At 32.9% G+C, this 17583-nt stretch overlaps 1 protein-coding gene and 1 non-coding gene across 2 annotated transcripts; one reads left to right on the forward strand and one right to left on the reverse strand.

The window, feature by feature from the left end:
* Nucleotides 1-2128: 2128 nt before the first annotated feature.
* On the reverse strand, nt 2129-7725 carry LOC133880926 (la-related protein 6C). The gene is made up of 10 exons (XM_062319891.1): nt 7420-7725; nt 5462-5543; nt 5236-5333; nt 5062-5133; nt 4737-4816; nt 4515-4593; nt 4358-4405; nt 3734-3802; nt 3480-3620; nt 2129-2380 (listed from the first exon to the last, which is right to left on the reverse strand). The coding sequence occupies exons 1-10, from the start codon at nt 7723-7725 to the stop codon at nt 2129-2131; spliced, it is 1227 nt and encodes a 408-aa protein (XP_062175875.1).
* Nucleotides 7726-13879: 6154 nt separating this feature from the next.
* On the forward strand, nt 13880-13953 carry TRNAI-AAU (transfer RNA isoleucine (anticodon AAU)). Its single transcript has one exon. It is a non-coding gene; the product is annotated as a tRNA-Ile (tRNA).
* The last annotated feature ends 3630 nt before the right edge of the window (nt 13954-17583 follow it).

Raw genomic sequence — 17583 nt, forward strand, 5'->3', positions numbered from 1 at the left:
GGCTCTCTAGGCTCTTAGCAGTCAGGCCTTAGAGGCCCATCAGTAGTATGGTCTTCCAGTTCCTTTGAACGGTTAGCCTCTCAATTAGTCCATAGGAACTTGGTTGAGATGTTTTTGGTAGAGAATAGTCCGCTAAGGTTGGGCTCTAAGGATCGGCCGGTAATATGGTTCTTCAGTTATATATATTTCTTCGATTACAATTAAAGTATGGAGTTGGATGATATTGATTAAAGTATTAATTAAATAATTAAATTTATAATTTACTATTACCTTAAGCTTTTGGAATAAGTAGTATTTTTAACATGGTGTCAATGTAAATCCTAGCTCCACAATTTACCTTCATTCATTTTAGTTAAATATTCTACGTATTGAGTCTCATTTCTTAAGGAAAAGGTTAATCACAAACATGATAAGAATGTAAAAGTATAAATTAAATAATTTAATTCGCCATCTCTAAAATCATTTGAGACCAATCTCATTCAAGTTTTAAATGCACTTCTTTTCATCTTATAAAGAACGTAGATTGAGTGCTTTCATATCAATACCAAAAGAGAATATGTATGTAAAAAATTATTCTTTGGCCATAACACTAATGCTACTTTTGCTACCATTTATCACGTCCATGCCGCACTGAGTGACGTGGCCTGTTTTAAGTGATTTTAATATCAATCACTTTAAAAGTATAAAAGTATAAGTCACTTAAAATACGCTATGTTAACAGTATAATATAAGTGTAATAAATAAGTGTGAAAAATAACGTTACTCTGACAAAAAAAAAAAAAAGTCCTATGATGTCTCAGTTTCTCATAGACAAATCTTTTTACCTATGGGTTTGGACTTGTTGGGCCAATTTCAACTAGGCTCTAGACACTATAGAGGAAGCTTGAATTTGGGCTAAATATCTAATGATGGGCTTGTGGGTTTCTTCTTTACCAAATTACCAATATGGTACTCCCTTTTCCACCCCCCATGGATAATGGATTCTCTTATATCCCTCAAGTTCAAGGATTTGGCTTCCCTCCAGTTTTCCCATAATTTGATAAGATTTTAAGAGTTCAATTTTATGTAGAATTTTTTTTTTTTTTTTTTTTGAGAAAACTTTCACAAAACCTATAGGAATTCACTCGTTTTGAAATGACTCCCCTAAAGTTTAAAAACTTAAAATTTCAACAATTAAACTTATAATTTGATGCATGTCTCCCCTTTGTTAGGGTCAGGCGTTATACCCGAACGGTTTTTGTGAAAAAGACTAAAATATCCTTGTTTTTTGTTTTCTTTTAAAAAAAATAAAAAATAAAAAATTGGAACCCATGAATTAGTATACCCACGACTGTGGATCTGCTGACCCACGATAGGGTCACCACTAGACCCCGCCGTGGATCAGCCGTGACTTTGCCGTGAGTCCTTTTAATTTTTATTTTTTTAAGAAAAATGTGTTTTTTTTTTTTTAAAACAAAAAAATTCAAAATTAAGGGTAAATTTAGAATTTTATAAAAGTTTCAAAGAGGCAAAGGTCATTTAATCCTTTTTGCCGTTTGATTTAATGCCTAATTCTAATAGATGGGGGAACATTGCATCAAATTAGAAGTTTAAGGGAGTGAAATCAAGAGTTTCTATTTCAAGATGAGTGAAAAAAAATTAAGGAAATTTTGTGAAGTTTACCCTTTTTTTTTTTTTTTTTTTTAAAAAAAAAAAAAAAAATCTTTCTTACGCTAAATTAAAAAGGTTTTTAAGGAAAAGATTCTTAAGTAAAATGTTTTAACCCAACCTATCTTATTATTCCTTTGAAATCAGTCATTTGTAATCTCTCTTTAATTAGTTGAGTTGCAAGTCTATAGCTAGGATTTAATTAATCAGAATCAAGTAATTTCATTTATCCATCCAACAATTTATGTCAGTTCATATATTATGCAACATTAATTAACCATTGTCAAATCATGATCACCTCTACATGCCATAGTGTATATATATATAGACCACTCCACGTACATATTATTGGCTACTTGACAAATTCCTCAGTTTTCTGGAAGATTAAACTGGGAAATGTAGAGCCACTTTAATTTATAGGAACTAAAAAAATTAAGATCGAAGAAGAGATCAAATTAATTAGAGGCATGATTAGTGGTAATTAAGGTGAAGGAGGAGGAGGTGGTAGAGCTGGGTGGCCTCGTCCCATGGTGAAACCCCTTGTGCCATCCGGCATTCTTGGGCCCTTGGAAGGGTGTTTGGGAGATGATGATGCTTCGCTGCAGTGATGAATAATACCTCGTGGAGATGAGGGCAGCAGCAGTCCGCCACGCCCCCCACAGTGGCTTTGACCACGCCCTGATCTGCTTTTCCCACGTCCTCGACCCCATCCTTTCTTTGAATTTTCCTCACCCTGCATGCAGCCAATCATCAAAATGTACACCCTTCTTTTTAATCAAATATATATATACCTACCCCTTTTCTTTGCTGGGGATATATCCAACTTTATCATAATTAATCATCAAATTAACCAAATCGTGTCTCTTAAAACTAACAACAAATATTGATTTTTGTAGGATTTTCAAGAAATCTTAGACCTTCTATATATTTTGATAATTTACTTGCTTTATTTTTTATTTCATAATAAAATACAATGAAAGAGTTTTACGAGAAATATGCTTCAACGTGGACTGTAACTCAACTAATAACATAATTAAATCTATTCCTACTTAGTGTTGATACGTACTAAGAGTCCTACCCACACAACAATAATATAAAATAATAAAACAACTAATGTTCTGAACAACTAATAAAACACTAATGAAATGAATAACATAACCGATAGTACTTCATAATTGACTTACTACCTAACAATGACTATACCTAACTTTGTCATTCTCTTAGTGTCCAATGTTTAAGGTTATCTAAGCGTCCGTTTGGGTTTACTGTTTCAAAAAGTTTGATTTGAAAAAGTAATTTTTAAAAATAGAATTAAGCATTTGATCACAAAATCGGAATTTGGCCTTTAAAATTGTAGTTTAGCTTTTAAATTGTGCATTTTCAGAAAAACTTTAATTTGCCTACGATTTAAAAAAGTAGATTTTCTGCATTTTTAAATTACAAAATTTTAAAAACGCAATTCCAAACCATTCATTTTCTGCAATTTGGTTTAAAATCGCACTTTTTATCTACAAAATCGCATTGCTAAACACACTCTAAAAGTGGAAATGTTGAAGATTTAGAACAGTGTGAGATAAATGAAGCGCACATAGTGAGACTATTAGAATATTAATTAAATAATTAATTTCTTTTTATCAGTTTAACCTATTAAAATATTATATAATAATTTAACGTGGTATCATTGCGAATCTTTGTGTTTGAATCCACATGTAGGAGAGAATGTTAAGAGTATTCATTAGGTTAAGCTTTTAGATTAAATATTGGTGATCTAGCATATATATATATATATATATATGTATGCCAAAAAAGAAGAAGGAAATAAGGATTCTTACATTGCCCTCGACAACTGATTCTGTGTTGTTTGGCTGGCAGGAATCATCATTAATGGATTCATGAGTTGGTGAGTACTGATGATCAGCCTCCTCTAAAATGCCATCCAATTCTGACTTTCTGTTCTTTAGAACAGATCTTGGCTGGACATCGATCGATCATTGCAAATAAGTACTACAATTTACCAAATTTAATTTGTTCGAATTAAAGAGAAGCTAATATATATATATATTAGACGATCGAGATATATACGTACCGAGAGTCTAAGCATCGACCTTACTCGAAGCCCTTTTCTCCAGTTCCTTTCATCATTCAATTTCTCAACCTGGTGAAGAATGAAGATGGCTAGTTATTGATGCTGTTCCATGGTTGAAAATATTGAAAGTAGTGAAAATAATTAAAGAGGGAAAACTTTACTTAATTACCACTCTTGATCTTTCATGATCACTTTTGTAATCATACATTTAAACTTTAAAAAGTGTCAATTTAATGCATCAATCTTTCAATTTTGCCAATCCGTTAGAATTTTTTTTTTCTTCGTTAAATTTTAATGGAAGGGTGTCAGAATTCTTAAAATACCTTTCATTTTTTTTAGGAAAAGAAAAAGAAAACAAATTGCAAAGATTTAAACGCCGGTCAAGATTTAACAGAATTAGTAAAAATATTCACGTCTAAATTTTTGATTTTTTTTTTTTTGATTCTTTTATTTTTAAAAAAATGAGTATTTTGAGACGAATTTTGACAAGATTTCATACAAAAGTGATGGATACACTAAATTAAAACTTTTTAAAAATTTAAAAATATGATTGAAAAAGTGATGAAAAATAAGAGACGATAAGTACTGAAGTTTTTTGTAAATTTCTTGATGATATTTACGTACCGCTTTGTCAGCTCTCTCCGCAGTCTCATATTCCACGAGTGCATGCAGCTAAAGTGAAAAGGAATTATACAATGTAAGAGATGGAAAAACTCTTCCTAATAATCTCTAGGTTGTTAATAATTAATTAAAAATGGATTCATTATTATTAATTTTCTACCTTGTTACTGAAAAAATCGGGTTTGGAGCGAGAAGAGAACTGGGATTCCTGGGGATAGCATATTCGAACTGCTTTCACGCTGCGCGATATATCAGTCACAGAAACCAAAATAAGCAACAAATTAAAGACGACGACCTTCTTCATGACATGCAACGTTAACGAACACACCAGAAGAGAATTAATTACAAGGTTACCAGACCCAACGTATGTATATATATATACCTTCCAACCACACCAAATATTTTCTCAAGGTTTTGATGAGAGTGATCTTCAGGCAAATTCTCTGCAACAACTGTACGAGACTGCATGCAACAAAAACTTTCTAAATTATATGATTTTTTCTTTATCCATTTAGAATATTTATTAGAATATTTCATATATTGGACATCACTTATTAAGGAGAAATTTGAGCCTACACGCGAGGGATCAAAGAGTATTAAAATATAGATTAAATGATTAAATCTATCACTCTCTATCAGTTTAAGCTAGCTTTTGGGACAGTGATTTAACAATCCATGTGTATATAGCAAGCTTTTGCAGTTCTTACCTGCAAATCCTCTTTGTCTTTCTCAGTGAAAGGGTCTTTACGTCTAACCTTCTTGCCGTCAGCACTTACAACCTTTTAAGCATCATAAAATTGGATGAATATTTATAAACCACAAATTAAGAAAATATATTTTTAAAAAGAAACAGAAAATTCTGAAGTTGACAAGAGACATACAAGCCTTGAAGAGGACCGCAGTGCTTGGGTTAGTATAGTGTTATTAATATTAGCAAGGGACTTTATCTTCTTTGTGGAAGCAATAACAGGTATTGGAACTGTTACAAACATAACAACGCAAGAATTAATTAATGAGAATATATATATATTAGCTTGAATTAATCATTAATTAGCATAATTTACTACAAAGAGTTTCTGATCATCTAGCTTCCAATATGATCCTTACCATAACCTTCTGGATCTCTATTTACGTGTCTCATAAAAGAATCATTTGCAAGCAGACTCATGTCGCTGAACTGATATTCCACCTGTTATATATACACACAGAAACCATCCTGAAATTCGAAAGGTGGCAAAAACTAGAAGAGAGGAGCTTCACATTAATATATCATTGTTTCAAAAGAGCTGAGACATCAAATTAATATTGGAGACAGTGTGATTAATTATTATGCCTGAAAATGCTATCATTCAATGACAAGAAAATTAGTAATCAATAGTCTGCAGCTGGAAAGGAAAAGAATATATATATATATATATAGTCCAAGGATAAATGAATAAGAAATATATTAACATAAGGAGCCAAAACATGAAGAAAAAATTTATTAAGATTGAAGATTAAATCAATATATCAAAAATAAAATTAGCATGCATTCAGTATTAATAAAAAATAAACAAAAGAAAAGAAGAAAAAAAACATTTCTTAATATATTTCAATTTTCAACTTAAACACCTATAAAAAGGATCCCAATGTTCTCCCGTAGTCATGTCACTTTTGCTTCTACATTGTTGCCCTTGCTGCATTGAGAACTCTTTTACGTTGCTATTAGAGGCTATTGCTCATGTCTAATTTTTTTAATAACATATTTGAATTGTTGCTCATGATAAATTTAGACTGTTTAAGGTTTGGATGTAAAATTATTTTTGTTATTATAGGGCTAAAGGCCGAGTTTGTTTGTTTTATTTATTTTTTATTACAGGATCCAAGATTAATTATTTTGGCTCAAATATATAGATTTAGTTATTGATATACTAAAGTAAATAAAATTTTCAAAAGTAGGGAGAACCGTGACCAATACCAGCCATCCCCTCCCTCCGTCTATGAATATAGATAAAACATATATAGTGTATGCATATATGTGTGCAGTCTTTGCACAAAGAGAATAAGGATCTAAATCAATTTAATCTAAATAGCCAAGCTAAAGTGCTAGGTATAGGGAATCGGCGAGGCGTGATAGAAATGCCCCAAGAAGATAAATTCAAAGGTCATGCTTGTAACACTAGGTCCTTTATTGAGAAGAGATGAATAGCTTATATAAAGTGAGCTGAGTGGTTTATAAAGATATTCATAAGTACTAAGTTTCACATTGCCTAGTTACTAGGTGAAACTGGACTTTATAAGAAATTCTAGGAAAGTTTTAAATTGACTAGTCCTTTTGGGGTGATAGCGCAGATGTGGCTAGTGTTTTTTCTTGGATCGTTACAATGCTTTCAAATCCTATGTATACATTCATTTTTTCTTTATTTTTTACTTCTTTATTTTTTTTTTTTTTTTTTTTTTTTGTAAATTTATTATTAAATCTGTAGGATCATATGTTAGTTTCATATGATCACATATTTGATGGTAAATTTACTCATATCTTATACGGAGATAAACAAAAGATCAGAACAAACATTTTCCTATATTTAAATATCAAAAACTGATTTATCCTCTGTCAAGCCTTCCTTTTCAAACTTAACATTTATAAGTTCAAAAAGGGGAATAACTCAACAATATTTAAATAATGAATTTTATGGAATCCTAATAAATCAAACTCGTCGCAGTCTCCAAATCGATTCATTTTTAAAAGAACACATGAACTTATAGCTAATCAGCTGACATGATCTTGGATGAACAAGCATACATGTCTGAAATGCACAATATTGGTTTTGAACACAAGGAACTATAAAAGCATATATAGAATGACCTCCCACCCCAACCCCCCAAAAAAAAAAGAAAACTAAAGAACTGCAAGAAATCCAAATCACGATCGAAACTGCTAAATCACCGCTTAAAATATTTAATTTAAATGAGAGGTGAAAGACAGAAACAAAATTCGAACTCTAGACATCTTCGCTTATCCTAAAAGCGATAAAAAAAAATAGTTAATTAAATCATTGAATTTATCTTCTAATAGAAACTGCCACCTGTTTGATGATTTTTTGCTGAAGATCATCGGCGGGGGTGCTTTTGGAGCGAACGGGCATCACGACATTGGGGTTGGAGATCAAATATGAAGGCTCTTGGTCCCCAACATAGAAGCAATTATCAGACCCACCAAGAAAGTGGAAGCATGCAGCTGGATAGACATAATCCGAGATGGGCATCTGGGTATGTGATCTTGGGACAAATTCAGCTGCCTGGGCATTTAATTTGTAACGGGCACTGTTTGTTTCTTTCATGTCCTTTTCTGGCGTCTCTTGCATTTTCTCCGCAGGTTGTGCCTGTGCCATTTTTCTCTTTCTTGTTCTCTTTTTTCAGCTTTTCTACCTGGGATTTGTGTTTGAATCTTGGTTTATTCTCTCTCTCTCTCTCTCCCTGAATTTTAGTAACTGTATGTCTGTATTTGTTCATATTGAACCCACGTTTCGCGCCCAATTACGGGTATCCATGTTGCAACGAGGGGACTGTTTTCCTACACATGACCGTTGCTTGTGGGTTTGACTATTTTTTTAAGGTTGGCATTTTGCCAAAAGGGTTGCTTTTGCTCTCTCTCTCTCTCTCTCTCTCTCCTAAAATCTTTCCTTAGGCACTTTGGTCATCCAAATATTCTCAGATTTTATTTAATTAAGGGTGAGATTTTACTTCATTACACGCTTTAGAATTCATTGACAAATGTGCTCGGAAAAAATTACAATTTCAAAATGTAAAAAAATTTGTATTTTCAAATCGCATTCAAGAGAATTAATTTTTAAAAAATGCATGATTTTAAGGGTCAAATTGTAATTTTCTCAAACGCTTAACAGCGTTATTAAAAATTGTATTTTCAAATTGCATATTTTAGAATCGAATTAAACAAATTTCATTTTTTAAAATCGAAAACCCAAATGTACCCTAATTCTTTAATCTCAAAGATCTTTATATTGGACTATCAGCAAGCTGCAAATACACAGCCACAAGAATTTGGCAGCATATAATCCAGATTTAATTTTCTGTTTTTTGTTTTTATGAGAAAGAGAGTAGAATTTAGCCTAGACCCAGTAAGGAATGAGAAACAAGTTATAGACATAACTAGTCAAACAAACTCGGCTCTTCTAACAAATATTTAACACCCACTTTCCCTTCCTCTCTTTACCTCACATCTCCTCTTTAAATCTGGCTGTAAATTATAGTTTCTTAATCCAGAGCCTTGACACCATTTCTTTGTAAGCCGATTTTGAAGGGTAACTTATATTTAAAAGTTTGTATCATTTGGTATTAGAGCTAAAACACTATGTTACGAGTTTGAGTTACAGAGGGGGCGATCTATGGGCTGGATTAAAATACTGAGAGTGAGTGAAGCCGCTAAAAGAAAAATTGTTTCCATCGGGTGAATGTCAATAGATTGAGCCGCTATGGACATGGACTGCGAAAGCGTGGTGGTATGTTACGAGCCTTGTGTCCCGCACTGGTTAAGTTTAATCTTAATTATGTGTATATAAGATCTTGGACAGTCTCTCCTTATAAGCCTATTTTTAAGAGTGAGTTTTACCTAAAAGTTTAAACCTATGTGACTCATCATTCGGTCAAACCAGCAAGAGCTATACTTTCACTAGCAACAAGCTAGGTATATGTCTTGAATGCTTTCCTTCAATGGCCGGAGATGGATTGCTTGGGCGATCACCCTTCAGGATCAGGAATGATTTGTGGCCTATCAAAACTCCAGTTCAGCCATGACTGGATATGGATGGAACAACGTTGGCAGAGGGTAGTTTGAGCATTGGGGTTTCAAATCTCTCTGCAACATTTGAGAATAGCAATGAGCTACACTAGTGACGCTTGATATACAGTGCCATGACAATGCTGAACAAGGGCGGCGTAGTGGTAATTCGCAATAGCAAGCAATAATAGAATTATAATTCTTTTCAAACCAAAATTCTATCAAATAATTGAAGCAAAATAGATAGAAAACCACTCGTTGAGTGTTTCATATTATAATATATAAACTGATCAAAATATATAAGCTGAAGACTAAAGTCATCATTTTAGGCTTATATAGAGCCTAAATTCAAAACTCTAAAAAATAATAATAAAAAGAACGAAATAAAAATACTTTACGGTAAAAATAATACAAAACAACAATTTTTGCCTAGTAAACGTTAGAATTAGGACTTGTTCATAAAATACAAAATTGCATCCATTTGGATAACCACATTTTTTAAATACTTCAAATAAAATTACTGGTGCATCGGCGTGCGCCACGAATAAACTATTCCTAGCGCATGGGTATGCGCTAGGAAGATTTTGATCTTCTGGCGCATGCCCATGCACCAATAATTTTATTTGAAGTATTTAAAAATAAATAAAAAATAAAAAATTGGTTATATGGTATTCCATAAAACCAAAATTTTTAAAACCTATAAAATCTGTTTCAATATTACCAAAATCTTTATAAACAAATTAAACATCATACACAAATTTTGATAAACTAACTTAAACTTGTTCTGATTGACAAATTCATAAACATATCTTGATAAACAAACTAAACGTCATTCACAATAACGTATCCAAATAAACTAAATTCTTAAACAAATCATAATATACAAATTAAACATCATCCACAATAAACAAATTAAACTTCATATATAGATCCTTGATAAACTAACTTAAATATCATAAACTTCTTACAACATAAAGTCATATCCCGATAAACATAATTCCGCCTGAATACTAAGCTTTTGTTGTTCCCAAAAAAAATTTCATTTAGTTTTTTGTCCTTCATTGCTGAAAAAAATCTCCAAAATAACAACGTGATCAACACAGTTTGCCTGCATACAAACAATCATCCACGTGAATCTTAGTTCTTAATTTGTATTGCATGTAAGAAAAGAAAAGAAACGAAAATAGAAGAGAAGAACACGTACGTAGAAACATAAAACTAGGAACTGGAAAATGAAAAGTCAAAATAGAAAAAGAAAATGTGAAATCTTATATAGCGTCTAATCTAGATGAGAGATTGAGTTAGCAACTTTTTATCCTCATGAAAACAATTCGATATCAGTGAGGCACACTCATCTTGAAAGAAAGAATCCTATTATTTTGGATTTATTAAAGAAAGTGGTAATATTGATGGACTCTAGATGTACATAAACCAAGAAACTAATATGATTAATTAATTAGATAATATAATGACTTTTATATATATATATATTCTGAACCCATAATAAATAAATCAAGTCAAACTTTAGTATATGTTAATATACTAGTAGTTTTCATATATAAGTAGTGGCATATATTTTGTATTAAATAAATAATTCCTGGGTTTCTTTGATATGACTTGTAGTTAATCGATCAAGAACAACATTGTTAATTATCCCTTATACTTGAAAAGTTTTTAATTACTAGAGATCATAAAGTTTTAGAAAATTATGAATATCATGAAAAGAAAAAGAACCAAGGAATTGACAAAAACTGGTCGGGAAGTCATCACAATCATGTAAAAGAAAAGAAGTTTGTGTGGGGAAGGTATTCACTGTCAAGAAAAAAGGGGAAAAGATTTGTGGGGATTGTACGTTGTCCATGATCACCCCTGCATTGCTTCACATGCACTGCATAATGATCCTTTTTACTTCATGAGCGCTACTACTCTTGGCAATAATCCATAAGTGTGACTCTCAACCTATAATAATACCCTTCCACAGCATGTGACAAAATCAACTAGCTTCCAGTCAACAAGAAGCAAAGTTATCAATAAGTTAACAATGAAAAACAATCTTTTTTCATCCTTTGCCTCTACTAATTCATGACAAACATTGTAAATTTAAAGCTTACACCTAATCATCTTTTTTCCCAGTATCTACTTCATCATTATCACGACATGCATTGGTGACACATTCGGGAAGAATAAGTCTAGCTATAATCAAAGTTAAAGTTCGGCTAACTGTCCATCTGCATGCACCATATATTTTGATAATAAGATGAAGAAAAAAAAATGTTTTCATTATATATGCTAAAGGCATGTTATGAATTTACCCCGGGGTAGAGATTTTCAAACGCATCTTTAAAAGTCTTATACTCCTTGACAAACTTGGTCATGTCAACATTTGTGGAACGTTACATGAGACTTGTGGCACGGACGAGGATGTGGCAACCGAGCCAGATGCACACCTATCAAATTCCATACCCATATGAGACATACCTTCATCTACCTGAATATTGTGCATGGGGAAAATATCATACAACATGGATTGCATCCCATTGTCGCCTTCATGAATTGGCTCCATATCGACGGGAGTGTTAGTGGCCTAATCAGTAACGGTTGGCATTTGTTCTCCATGCATGAACCATGTTGTGTAACTCCTCATAAACCCCCATTTTCCCAATACCAAATGGTTGTACACATCATTGGAAGTTAGGTTATTATGAAAATAACACTTCTTACATAGGCAAATTAATCTCCCAGGTGTTTTTGTGTTTTCAAGTGCAAACTCAATAAAGTCTAAAACACCTTTCCTATACTTGGGATCGAACCTAGGCATTGTGATCCAACTCTTATCCATCGATCACTTAACTACATTATAAATAAAAACAAAAAAGTATGAATTTTCAATAATAATTAAATATATATATGTCAATTAGATTCACCGTTTCATGGATGTTAGATCTTTAATTATGAGATTATCAACAATCGTGTCTCATAAAAGAATCATTTGCAAGCAGACTGTAACTATTCCCGGTTTTGGTAACCGAAGATATTCATAACATTGTATAAGGAGTATCCGATGTGTTCGCTATCCGAGACATTCATTACTGCCTGGATCTTCATGGGCCATTGACAAAATGTGACTCTTTACTAAGCTTGTGGGTTTGCATGGACTTAGGGAATTATAATTTCTCCAACATTTTATAACATCCCCTAATACCTATGGGAGAAACCTCCCAAGTCTAAAACCACAGAGTGGGGAAGATGGACCATATTTTGTAGAGCCTTATAGCCTATAAAAAGGAGGGAAACACATTACTAAGGTACACTCATTCCACCCATTAGCCAATACTTTGCTTTTTTGTCTTTCTTTATTCACTAACTTAAGCATCAAAGGTAGTCCTCACTGGTCCTCTAGTCGGCCCCATTGTTGGAGAAATCAAAGATATTCTAATGATTACTGCATGCTGAAACAAAAAATCTAGGTTTGGACAACGTCATACTAATAGGTGTTTTCCTTTTATTGATTCAAGTCACTCAAAACTGTATTAGTCCAAATATTGGGAATTTAAATCCATCATTACAGATATTATAAACAGAGGTGGAACCATAAATGGCTTTGGTAACTTGTTCCCCCTACCACCCCCCAATTTTTTTTCTTTTAAATTTCACAAATTTTAAAAATGCCTCCAAACTTTTTATATATATATATATATATATATATATATATATATATATATATATTATGGATTAAATTAACTCCCAATTTTATTTTATTTTGGAAAAAAAAAAAAAAAAAACGAAATGTTGCCCCTCACACCCTGCCAACAGATCTCGCTCCTTGGCAAATTAAAGTGGAAAAGTCTGCTCAATTATTTTAATGGTTATGAGAAAGTCTAAATGCATGTCATTTTCCACTCGATCTTTTCATACAATTTTTTGAAAAATTAACTATTGAATATATATATGATCTACATAGGTTAATTAAGGTGTGAGTCTTACAAATTTAATAGTTAATTTTTTTTAAAAAAATTATATGGAAGAAAGGCACGAGAAGAACAAATAGTAGTACGTTCTCGTAATTAATGGTTATACATGAAGGGGTGTAGCCTAATCTTTGTGACCGACAAATAGCATCCATCTTAAATTTAAAATTTTCGGACATGGGAGCTATTGAGCATAGAAGTAACGATAATTATATTATGATCTGCCCATCACTTGGCCCGTCCATATTGCTTTGGCTTCGATTTTCTTTTTTTTTTTCAATGAAAAAATTTATAGGCTTCATTTGGTTTACAGAATGAATATTCCATTGGAAAAATGAATAGTTATTCCCAGAAATAAAAAAAATCTTTAATTTGATAACAACTCATACACTTTAACTGAAATCCAATCAAAATTACTAAAAATCTCACACATTATATATATATAAAACTCAAATTATAAAAAAATAAAAACAAAAAAATAAATTTTTTTTTTTGGGTGGTCGACCACCCACCAAAGAGTCGAGGGTGGCCGGCCACTTCACATTGCTCCGAGGGATCTATTCCGTAAACCAAACCAAATGATGCCATAATATTTTGTTTCTATTGAGTATAGAAGTGAGGGTTTTTTTATTAGGGAGAGTATGAAGAAAGTATATAAATGTTCAGCAAGGATTTCGGTCAAGCCTTGTAGCAATAACCTAACTAATCAAGCATTTAAGAAGCCTTGATCTTTGTTGAGTGAAGCAAAGAAATATATTAATGCAACAAATTTTACCAATTGGCCTATTAGCTCAGTTGGTTAGAGCGTCGTGCTAATAACGCGAAGGTCGCAGGTTCGAGACCTGCATGGGCCAGAAAGTGTGTTTTGTCTATTTCTCTTTCTTTCGTTTTTTTTTTTTCAACTGAAAATGCCTAAAACTGAACAACAAATGAAAGAAAATGAGAGAAATGCATGTGGCAGAAAAATTAAATATTTTTTTATCCAATGAAACCTGAAGAAGAAAATGAGAAATCACAATGTTTTGGCCCGTACTTAGCAGTAACCACACTCTTTTTTCTGTCAATATATCCTTTTGCTGGCACTGGAATGTGTTTAAGCGATAATGCACGTAGCCTGCATGATAAAATGCCTCAAAGAGTGCAGTAAAATCGGTACCATCCCCATTACTCATTTACTTGGTGTCATAAGTTTCCTGTACTTGTTTTTGTAAATTTCTTTGTGAGAAATTTGTTGACAGAAACTGGTTTTTACATTGATATATATAAATGGAAATATGTGTATATGCAGAGGTTCGTGTGAACCATTAGAGAATTTGGAAGGAATCATAAGCATATTTTGATTAATGTTTCCATTTTCATCAAATAGCTAGCACCCTGATTACAATCGATTAAATCTTGCTTTTTTTCATGGCATTTGAGAATAAGATGTCCATCTAATTACACTGCCAAAAGTTTCAAACAGGACTAGTCTAGCATTTGTTGGTGTCTGAAGTAAACATGGCTTTATGGTTTTAGTGGGTCCACAATGAGATGCAACCTTTTATAGTGACTGGTTTTTTGGGTTTCCACATGTTAGAGAGTTGGACTTCAACCAATGCCACATCTCTAAGTAAAGATAAACTCCAGATTTGAAGCAATCACGATAAAGATAGAAATGGTTGATCACAACTGTTTTAGATATATCTATCTCATCTGTATACCTTTGTAATTTTTTTGTAATCTTCAGCTATCTCATGTAACAGATTCAGCTATATATACACAGCCTTAACCAAGATTATGGTAAGGCAGAACAATCAAATTACAAGTGTCATATTATCTTGTACCATAGAACTAGATACATCTAGTTGACTACAAAAGTTATTAAGTTGTTGAGCAAATAATTTCACCATTATTGCAAGTTTCCCAGGTTAGTAACTCATGCCTTGTCATGTATTGCTGCTGTACTATAATAAAGAACACCTGCTTATTTATTTTGCCAGGTAGAGTATTCTACTTAATAATAAAAAAAAAAGGTAGTCTTCTAACTCGTGAAGGTTCCATATTCCATTGAACCTTCGAGGAGTCACTTGAGGAGAGATAGCATTGCAACTGATGCAAATTATGCAGGGCAAGGTTAGGTATGTGGATTGTCTAATTATTACAAGTAGTGTCCAGGGGCTTCTATTAGTGTAACTATAACAATTCTCACTGAAAATGCATTTTTCGCATATGTTGCACGCTAATAGATCAACATTCTTTTCTTCATTTCTTTAAGGCCCCATTTAAGGTCTTCTTGATCCTTGTCATTAATTAATATTTCTAGTTATAAAAATTGATTAAAAAAAATAATAAATCATGCCCTCCTACCCACCCCGCCAAAACAAAAGTTTCTGGCTCTGCCACTAATAATAAGTACCTTGCTAAAACTATTTTGGGCATTAAATGACCTCTCTTTACTTGGGTTTGCATTTTTTTTCTTCATGTTTATGATTTTAATTTTCTTATGGTATCATAGAGGTTAATTATAAAAAAAATAGGCATGAGCACAAGTGCATTTGAGCATGAGCACTTATTTAAATTCCTTTATCCAGCATTTTAATAATCTGCAATGCTCTCTAGCTTAGTGGGATTCAGCCCATCCAGTTACCTTCCAGATATAGAATTAGATGTCATTGACAGGAAAGATAAGGTTTTCTTTGGTTTTCAGTACTTTTTTTTTATCTCTTACCAAAAAATAACTGATGAAGCAATACCAAAAATTTGTAATGAAATAGTTGTCATAGTGAAGTAGTGCACCTCGTTGTTATTATTTTAATAAACTACTTGTAGAGACAGTTGTACTTCCACTGTCATGGCTTGATAAAGATTGTAAGGTTTTATAACTTTTATTGTGCTCTATCTTTACATTTTGACCAGCGTAGAATTATTTGCATACCTTTATTGTATGAGATCCTAGTCACGTTTTTGGATCTTAGCATGTGTATGAAATCCTTTACTGATACATTGTCTCAAGTATGACTTCATGTGGGATACTTCTTTGTCTCTCTTCACTTGTCAAATAAAAATGTTTTTTTAAGTATTTTGGAAATGGAAACGTGGCCTGTGATATCAGTGGAGTGACGTTTGAGTTCTAGGTAAGTTTTCTATGGACCTTTATATATATTGTTGGGTGGTCTTTAGCCTCTCTCAACCCTAAAAGCTAGGTCATGAGGTGAGGCTTTCTCTCACACTTATAAACTGATCACCCAGCCCCTTCCACAACCGATGTGGGATAACCTCAACAATCTTCCCCTCACACATCGAGCATTGGGTCGGAGCAGAGACAACCTGTTTCTCCTGGGGATTGTTGGGCCTAAGACTTGTTGGTAAACTTGGGCTTTGATGCCAGTATTGGGTGGTTTTGGGCCTTTCTTAATCCCAAAAGCTAGCCCATGAAGTGAGATTTCTCCTCACACTTATAAACTGACCACCTAACCCCTTCCACAACCAATCTAGGATAACCCCAACATATATATATAAAACATTGCTAATCCCTTCCTACTGATTCTTGGAGCAGGCCATTTCATCGTGCTAGACAACTGTTCCACTGCAGTGAAACAGGGGGAGAAACCCAGTAATAAGAGAGTAAAAATTGGAAGAAATTTGTGCCTATGAAAAGAAACTACTGGCTGAGGTGTGGGTTTCAGTTGAATATGGATCCAGATATGCATATTCATGTTAAATATCCAGAAAATATCAATCCTAACCCAGACATTAGCTGCTTAACAAGGGATTAGATATAGTATGTATCACCCGCTGCTTTTTTAAATCCAAACCATTGGCAGACCATCTCTATTTTCTGGAAGCCTAGGAAAACTTATTGAATGCACTAGCTTATACTGTACAAGCAACAGATTAACTTGGCCTGCATTTATTCAGGATGTTACATTTAATCTTGAATGAGTTGCGGTTTTGTAGTTGAGTTACGAAGGGAGCAACCTATAGGAAAAATTAAAATGTATCGATGCAATGTATGGGCATAGTATTAAGTCATTGAATATTGATATATGAGTGGAGCCGCTGAAAGAGGAAGGGTTACCATTAGGTCAGCGTCGATAGAGTTAGTCGCCTTGGATGTCAACTGTAGGACATGGTGGTATGTTATGATCCTAAGTGTCCCACATAACCTAAGTACAATCTTAACCATATGTATATAAGCTTTTGAGCATCATTCCATTGGAAGCTGATTTTCAAGGGTGAGTTCTACCCAAGGTTTATATCAAAAACATTCTTTACATCTTGAAATATAATAGCAATCAGGCCAGGAATATAAAATGTAATAAAGTAGGGGATGATTTTATTGAATGCTTATCACATCTAAATTAGTAGGACATTTTAATTGAAGATGTGGCCACTAGATTTTACAACACTAGTGGCATAGCCACTTTCTAAGTTAACCAATCAATTTCCTTTGATATGCTATTGTTTTGCTTATAAATCACCACTAGGCCCCAAGTACATGCAAT

The sequence above is a fragment of the Alnus glutinosa genome, chromosome 11, assembly GCF_958979055.1.
Source record: "Alnus glutinosa chromosome 11, dhAlnGlut1.1, whole genome shotgun sequence".
NCBI classification, from domain to species: Eukaryota; Viridiplantae; Streptophyta; class Magnoliopsida; order Fagales; family Betulaceae; genus Alnus; species Alnus glutinosa.

What these genes read in the sequence shown, in the direction of transcription:
- LOC133880926 (XM_062319891.1), bottom strand. Translation starts at nt 7,725, where the DNA reads ATGGCACAGGCACAACCTGCGGAGAAAATGCAAGAGACGCCAGAAAAG. An exon ending in TGCGGTCCTCTTCAAGGCTT is followed by an intron (nt 5,134 to 5,235) that starts GTATGTCTCTTG and finishes GATGCTTAAAAG; the next exon opens with GTTGTAAGTGCTGACGGCAA. An exon ending in CGGAGAGAGCTGACAAAGCG is followed by an intron (nt 3,803 to 4,357) that starts GTACGTAAATAT and finishes ATTCTTCACCAG; the next exon opens with GTTGAGAAATTGAATGATGA.